The 8503-nt window shown below is 41.4% G+C and overlaps 1 protein-coding gene across 1 annotated transcript; it reads right to left on the reverse strand.

The window, feature by feature from the left end:
* Positions 1-811: 811 nt before the first annotated feature.
* Positions 812-3352, reverse strand: s1pr4 (sphingosine-1-phosphate receptor 4). Its single transcript, XM_076278725.1, has 2 exons — positions 3312-3352; positions 812-2722 (listed from the first exon to the last, which is right to left on the reverse strand). The coding sequence occupies exon 2, from the start codon at positions 2598-2600 to the stop codon at positions 1449-1451; it is 1152 nt and encodes a 383-aa protein (XP_076134840.1). The 5' UTR covers positions 2601-2722; positions 3312-3352; the 3' UTR covers positions 812-1448.
* Positions 3353-8503: the final 5151 nt, after the last annotated feature.

An 8503-nucleotide genomic window follows, 5' to 3' on the forward strand; every position in this document is an offset into this window, starting at 1 on the left:
TGACAGCTGTTTCGCCCACAGCTCGACCTCACAGGCCACGTGACTGTTCAAGAAATGGCCACGAGGTGGGACCATGATTGGAGAAGAACCTGGGAAATTGAGAACAGTGCTAACCCCTCAGAACCCTTCAGTTTTGGTGTAATGATCTTCTCATGTCTTCTTTCATTCTAGATGCACTGTCACCAATTGCCACAATGTAAGATTATCATCCCCCTTAGGATGTGACATTGTTGTACTTTACATCTCTTTACATTAGTTAATAACAACACCTTGCTGAGAGGAGTGACACTAATGAAGTCAAAGTACTCCTAACTTGTATATAAGCATACCAGCAAATAGACTGCTTTGCAACCGAAGATGAAAAGCATTAGTGGGAGGCCAAATGCTCAAGTAGGCTATATCTGTTTGCTCCAGGCATGACTATCTCAAGGGCAGGGGACATAAATACCATTGCTGAGTTTATGCAAAGCATGCAGTGTTTTGGGGACTTTGACCTTAAGTCAGCATCTGAGGCAAGATGGCATCTCCCTGAAGACAACCACTTTTATTTTTACTGAACAACTGAGTGCAGGGTTGCAGGAAGTCTGCATACACCTGGGCTTTTCTGAAGTAGCATTCTCTAACGCTGAGTAAAGGACTGTACCTGTACTTTCCTTCAGCAGAAACAGTTGTCTGCTTGAATGTCTCCACCCTGAGTTCACTTGGTGTAACTTACTGTGGGAAGGTGAGGAAGTTGGTCTTAGTAAGGGACTCCATTTATGATTGCGCCATGTGAGTAAATCAAAATAACATTAAATGAAGCCATTACATCTTTATCTTACAATCCACAAAAAACTTTATTATACAAAAATACAGAACCATTAAAAACATTAACTCTCTTTGACTCTTTTGTTACAAAATACATTGATGTGCAAGTTCTAAATGCAGTTCACAGTTCTGCATTCTAATCACATTTAATACTTAAGTGATATACAAAAACTATAGAAAAAAATAAAACTTTGGTAAAAATACAATAAGTAAAAAATAAATTGCCAGTTAAAATCTTTTTTTATATTTCATGTATTTGTATGATATACAGTACATACATATCCCTGCTTACATGAAAGTATGTTGAAATAGGACTAAATTCTAAACGAACATTGCAGCATAATGAAACCATGTTCAGCACAGGCTGACAATAAATCAGATGCTGCAAGTGCAATAGTACAGTGCAATAAACATTTTAGCCAAACACCGGCTCTCAACTGCTCTAACAGTTAGTTTTTGTCATTTTTTTTGTGGTGAGCTGGTTTCTTTCATTTTATGAATAACAGACAGTCAGGTGGAAAAAGCAAAGACTTTGCAACCCTTCAGTTCCGGAGAAGTGCTGAACTTGCAGTGTGCTTGGGTGGAGCTGCCACAAAGGTGTATCCTGTGGTTTACTCCACTGTGTTTCTGTGCACTGCGGTCTAACCACTTGACACAGACAGGCAAGAGGTGGTTGTGCTCAGACGCATCTTTCTGGGTTTGGGCGTGGGGCTGGTGCTCATGCTTCTCACCTTGCTGAAGCTGTTCCGCAGGCTGTCATGCCGGCTGCCGGACGTGCTGCCCGTCTCCTTGGACATGAAGGTCTTGGGGTCGATCAGGCCTGTCCACAGGCAGCAGCAGCACAGGATGCTGGCGATGGCCTTGCGCAGCTCCATGCTGCCCAGCGAGTAGATGATGGGGTTCAGGGCGGAGTTGAGCACGGCCATGGCGATGACCCAGTCGGAGCTAAACAGGAGGCGGCAGTCGCGCGACGAGCAGAAGAAGTCCACCAGCAGAAGGAAGAAGAGCGGGCCCCAGCACAGGCTGAAGACGCCCACGATGGTGATGACCGTCTTCAGCAGTCGCATGGAGCGTCCACGGCCTCGCTGAGAGATCGACTGCGTGCTCTTCCTCACGTGCAGGAAGATGGCGCTGTAGAGCACACCGATGGCCAGCAGGATGAAGAAGAAGAGGATGAGGGCGAAGAGGATGTAGCTCTTGGAGTAGAGGGGCAGGAGGGTGGAGCAGCGCTCCAGGTTGCACATGCAGTTCCACCCCAGCAGGGGTAGAAAGCCGAGGGCACACGCCAGCACCCAGCACAGCAACACCATGGTGTAGATGCGGCACGTCTTCTTGCCCGACTTCTGGTTCAAGGGCTTCAGCATAGTCGTGTAGCGCTCCACGGCGATCAGCAGCAGGCTGAAGATGGATGCGGCCAGCGCCACGAATAGCAGCCCCTCGCGAAACAACCAGAGCGCCGGGCTCAGCTCGAAGGTGCGGCTGCCCGACATGCACAGGTTGACCACGTAGGCCACGCCAGCCAGCAGGTCACTGAGGGTGATGTTGGCGATGCAGATGTAGACCCAGCGGCTGCGCAGCCGGATGCGGAAGAGCACAGCCATCAGCACCACCAGGTTCTCCAGGATAATGCAGATGCTGATGAACAGGAAGCTGGCCGTGGTCGCGCTGATCCCGCCCTGGCGTGGCTGCCGGTGCTGCAGCCGGCCCGTGTAGTTGTAGTGCTGCAGGATGACGCTGGAGTTGTCCGAGCCGTACATGGAGGGGCAGGCGCTGCGGGAGTAGAGGGCCTCCATACTGGTGCTGAAGCTGCAGTGAAACTCCTGGAGTAGGATCTTTTTTCTAGTCGTGACTCAGGCTATCACTCGACCTCCCGCAACCAGACACAAATGAGACCTGAATATCTGGCAAAAATAGCCTGACACAAAAAATAAAGGGTGTGTGTTAGGCTGTATTTCTTTCTTTCTTCAGAAAAATTTTTTTTTTTGATGATAAACTGCATTTTTTTTACAGTTTTTTTGTTAGGTTTGAGGAAAAATGTAGAGCGCCTGAGTAGAGAGCCTTGAATAGTCATTCACACCCTTAACAGCCATGCGTATTTAAATACCACTCTAGTTTCACTACTCTTTGTGGTTAGGTGACTTGGCAAACTCACAGGGGATTTAAATGCGTGGCACATGTGAAGAAGTAAAGTGCAGTAAAGCAAAACGTCACAATTTGTTTTTTTTAAAAACTGGTAATGCATAAAAGAACACAAAATATTTACCACATACTATTTAATAAAAATGTGTTTTGCATTGGACACACAAGGTCAGATTAATTATATCCCTGTAAAACCCTTAAACAGCTGAAGAACTAAAAAGAAATCTCATATGCACACAAAATTCACACAAATCATCTACAATAAAATACATATCATAAAAAATCATATCATGATTATTTACTAAGAGTATTTTTTAGGAAGAAGAACTGGTACTACAATGACTGCCTTGAGCAGTTTCACTCACCTCTGCAGAGATGCTACATGCAGATGGGTATCCCCTCCCTCTGAGCGTGTGCGGATGTTTTGCGAGTAAAAAGGCTGAGGAAGGAAGCTTTGTGACCGTCTGCAGGTTGGCACACCCTATACGGGAAAAAAGACCATGATGCAAGCCCTCTCTTTCCTCACGTTTTTTCAGAGAGTCTGTGATTGTGCCATAGACAGATGACAACAATTAAAATGGTCAATATCCTTGTAGAATAATATTTTTATGGCAAATATTAATAATAAAACAATCATTTAAATATATACTGTATAAGGTACTATGTTTTTAAATGTGTGTGCATATGTTTTTTACATATTTGGATGCATTGTAAGTACGTCATTACATGCACGTGCTACATCCATAGAGTATATAAATAAGGGCTACATCCCACATGTTTTAATTTATTATTTTGCAAGAAGTATTTTGCTACTAAATCTCTATTATGCCATCAGTCGTCTTACAAAAGCCTCAATTTGAAATTTGCTTTGCTCAATCTTTCTCAGAAACAAAACGGGAAGCACCACTCCCTTTCTACAAATTTCGTGTTCACACACTGATGAGCCATCTCAGCTTTCTCAGATCGTTTCACACAGCTGCAAATGTACAGTAGGCCACAGACCATATGAGCCATTTAAATCTATTTTCCACACCCCAAATGTTCAGGCTATTTATAAGTGTGAGATTGAGTGAGACTCATACCTCTTTTATGCACTTTAAATTATTCCCATGATGATTAACATCACCTCAAATACATATCACCTTGTTGTCATCATTTATAGGTATATTTCACACTTTTTGAAGTGATGATATTCCCTGATCTGCAAACTGTACACTGTACATACTACAGAAACAATTAGGTGACCATTAGGTGACCTATATTTTGATGGGGGTGGTCTTGATTTTTACAACAAATTACTAACACTACTTCCCCTTTTGTCTACAACGTTGGCCACACTTAACTATTTTAACTTTGAGAGGCCAAAATTTGAAAGATCCATTTTCCTCCACACCATGTCTTCAATACCTCTAAATCAAGATAAAGAAACGCCTATTCTAGATTGACTGCAATGACAGAGGAATATGTAGCCACATCCTGTTTTTAACACCCATAACTGTTAAAACGCCCTTTCTCTGTAAAATGAACCACTCGAGAGGAGAGCATACAAACAGGATACGCTAGTATACCTTTTCACCTATTTCTATTCTAACTCCAGCGTCATTAACAAAAACAAATGCGTCATTCAGTATATTTACTCTGCATATATTCATAAAACTATATTTTCTCAGTTGTTTAGCATCTTTCGGTATGAAAGATCATTTGCTTTACAATGCACTATTATGCCAAGAACAAAATGTATTGATGAAAGATTCAGAGCCAGTTCCAGTCATATACATGCATATGAATTACAGTGTACACACACCCCTCACTAGGTCATCCTCACACTCTCTGAAAACCACAAACATGTGTGGGCTCACCAGTGTGTTACCTTTCTGTTTATTTATATGCGCTCAGTCAAACTCATTTCTAACCATGATTGCTTTCTTTGGACAAAAGCATTAACACTTTAATATCCATGAGCTTGTATGGTGGAAAAGTTGCTGAATGACTTTAGATATGTGTCATTAACAAACCTGGTATTAATCCAGTCCCTTCTCTGAATCACTGCAAATGATCCAAACACTTTTGTAACATACTGTAACTCCCCCATATCCCTGGGTGACTCCACAGGCTTTTGTGGTTAGCACTGTCACTGCATGCCCATAGACCAAAGTCTTAGACAATATGATTTAGTCATTGCCCTTATCCTTCATAGGGTAATTACCCTTAAAAGTGACTTTTGGTTTCTCTACCAAAATATTATTCTGTTGCAAAATATTATTCTGTTATGCATCATGAGATGTCTCAAAACTGAGGAACATAGATGATCATGATGTACCACATACTGTCATTTCATAGCCCAGTGGTTGCCTGTGCTATAGATGACTCCTGCACAGAGGCATGCATTTCATAATGATGATTGGAGATGCTTAAGGGTAGGCTATGTAATGTAATGTCATAACCTGCTCTATCACATTCTCTGAAATCTTCTTGTGAAAATGCTAACTCATCTCCTTGACTGAAATCCGGATTTCATGTCATGTAGGAGAAGGAAGCTGATGATTCATTTTGGACAAAATGCGAAGAGGCAGCTACCCCCTAATCATTTGCATTTACAGTACATTTATTCATTTGGCAGACACGTTTCTCCAAGGCGACTTACAGCAATAGAATAACATTTAAGCATTTTAACATTTAAACTAGAGAGCTACAGCTACAGCAATAGAATAACATTTAAGCTACAGTGCAGATGAGACCTTAGCTAGGAATTACCACTGCATCAGTCAATACTAGTACTACAGGATAGGAGTGCCTACATAATAAGTACTAGTCAAGTATGGTAGGAGGAGAAGTGGAAGAGGAGTAGGAGGGAAGGGTGTGATAAGTGCGTATCAGATGTTCTGACAATCAGGTTGTCAGAAGTGCTAGGAGAGGAGGAATTGTTGGAAGAGTTTTTTTTTTTTTTTTTAAACACAGAGGGACACTCTTGCAGAGCCGTTTCAAGGCACTTTGGGGGCCCCAGGCAAAAGGAACCCGATGGGCCCTTCATAAAGTTCATGAAGTTAATAATGTAAGCAAAGCACCCTGAGAAAGAAATAAGAAAAGCTTGTATGTGGTGAGCTAATTTAAATATATATGTATATTTTTTAAATCCTAGCTTATTACATTTCACACACTGACTTAGCCCATAATTTAAGCACTTTGAAAGCATTCAGCCAGAAGAAGCTAACTTTTCTTATTTAGTGGCTGAGAGAACAGTTTTAGCACAGTTAACTACTATACTTTTACAACATGAACAATAGCCTACTTAACCTCTAGCTATTGGCAACATCCTACGTTTTGTACACTGACTTGTACAAGTAGAGATACACCAAATTGCCAAAAGTATTGGGTCACCTGCCTTGACTCGCATATGAACTTAAGTGACATCCCATTCTTAATCCATAGGGGTTTAATATGACGTTGGTCCATCCTTTGCAGCTATAGCAGGTTCAACTGTTCTGGCTTTCCACAAGGTTTAGGAGTGTGTTTATGGGAATTTCTGACCGTTCTTCCAGATATGCATTTGTGAGGTAACACACTGATGTTGGACAAGAAGGCCTGGCTCTCAGACGGTGCAGGCCAGGCAAGACAGTCCAAGATCCATGCCAAGACTGTGGAATCATCAGGCAGGAAGGATAGATAGTTGTGTATCATCTGCGTAACAGTGATGAGTGATGATTGGGCCCAATGAGGTAGTGTACACAGCAAAAGAGAATGGGCCCCAGCACTGAGCCTTGGGGCACCCCTGTGGCAAGGCAGTGAGATGCAGACATGTGTCCTAGCCATGACACATTAAACGTACGCCCGGTGAGGTAGGATTCAATTCAAACCAGGAGTGGGCTTTGCCTGAAATGCCCATGTTTGGGAGTATGGATAGTAGGATGCGGTGGTTGACTGTGAAGATTAGAACTGAGGACTGAGTTGCTGCTCTCCAATGAACTTGCCTAAGACAGGATCCTTTTACGCTACATTGTGTCATTGAAGCACAATATCTCTCAAGTGTATTACTCATGCTTCCTGTATGTCAGATGCATATGTTTATGGTTTGGCAGACTGTTTCGGATACTGTTTCATGTGTACAGAGGGTGTATTAATTCCATTAAACAAAGGTATGATGATTAATAACTGTTTTCACCATATTGGATAAGATTCACTATGCAAGGATTGATCAAATATTGAAGTGTTATTGTGAATATTATGTTTATCCTAAAAAATCTAATGAATAATGTGTGTGTGTGTGTGTGTGTGTGTGTGTGTGTGTGTGTGTGTGTGTGTGTGTGTGTGTGTGTTTTACTGTACTTCTTTAATATAATGGAACAACGAAAAAACAGGATACACCCCATACAGCATGTATTAGGCCTACTGCATGTGCGAGACTGTGTCTGAAAAACAGCAACCACCATAGTCTGAAACAAAATGGTAAAGCAATACTGACATCTGATGGTACATTATATATTACAAAAATCAGGCAACCTGGAGTTCTGTTTTTCACCACAGGGTAGTGCACTAGGTCTGTGTTTAGACCAACCTAACTAAAGAGGTAAGCATCACCTTACACTGTCTGTGTCTATGTCTGTTCAATATTACCTGCTTAACCAGAATAGTTTTAAAGCAGAGTAACATACCTAGTTCAAAAAAATAAAATGGAAAACATGCTGAACAAAATTGTTGACTCATAACTTGTCTTTATTTATTTATTTATTGATAAATTATCTGCGACGACATCAACCTTAAAACCTACACACTTCCATAGGCTATTATCCATTTGACTGTAGGCAACCTATGATAGCTTTAGAATGATAGATGGAAACATTGCTAGTCTAGATGAATTTGGCAGGCTACCATGTGTGGAAGTATTGTAGTGTTGGATGTCCTCAAAGCAAAATGGCTTGCTGAATTGCATAGGTTATCAACAACAGACTATATAAAATAACACGAAACAGTAGTGAAACTAATGATGTACAACAACTAGGCTACTAGGCCCATAGGCCCCTACTGCCAGGGCCTACTTGTAGGCCTAGTGTACAACAACAAAGAGGAAAAAATAGTATACATTTATAGCCTAGGGTACAATGACTCAAGCATGATGAAATGGTCAAATTACTATAGGATTATTACTATTAGCCTACTTACTGTGTATTTTCTTTTGTAATTAAGAATGACCCTTGGGGATCAATAAAGTATATATCTATCTATCTATCTATCTATGATCAAAATGTAGCATGCTGAATGAATGAGTTCCTTGATGAATCATTCCTGAAACAGAAAGTTGGCAGCAACGTACAATTGCTTCTACTTAATATTCATACATTTAAATTCACTAACTTAATGACTTAACTTGTTAACAAACTTTGTTTGCGTGGATGCTGGATACAATCAACTGTTAGAGACACTCTGTACTGTTGGGGGCGCTGAACGACACAACATTATCGAGTCAAAAGGCAATGAATAAAAACTGGACTTGCGGCTTTTTGCTCAACTTTTTTTTCCCTCACAACGAACCAGCACGGCTGCTCTCTGGAGGGAGGAAGTA

This window comes from Alosa pseudoharengus, unplaced genomic scaffold (assembly GCF_046254945.1).
Source record: "Alosa pseudoharengus isolate Yale_2024_CS ecotype anadromous, Long Island Sound unplaced genomic scaffold, YU_APseudo_1.1 YU_APseudo_1.1_scf_11, whole genome shotgun sequence".
NCBI classification, from domain to species: Eukaryota; Metazoa; Chordata; class Actinopteri; order Clupeiformes; family Clupeidae; genus Alosa; species Alosa pseudoharengus.

Bases quoted from the DNA above. Each gene is read 5' to 3' on its own strand.
- s1pr4 (XM_076278725.1), bottom strand. From the start codon at position 2,600: ATGGAGGCCCTCTACTCCCGCAGCGCCTGCCCCTCCATGTACGGCTCG.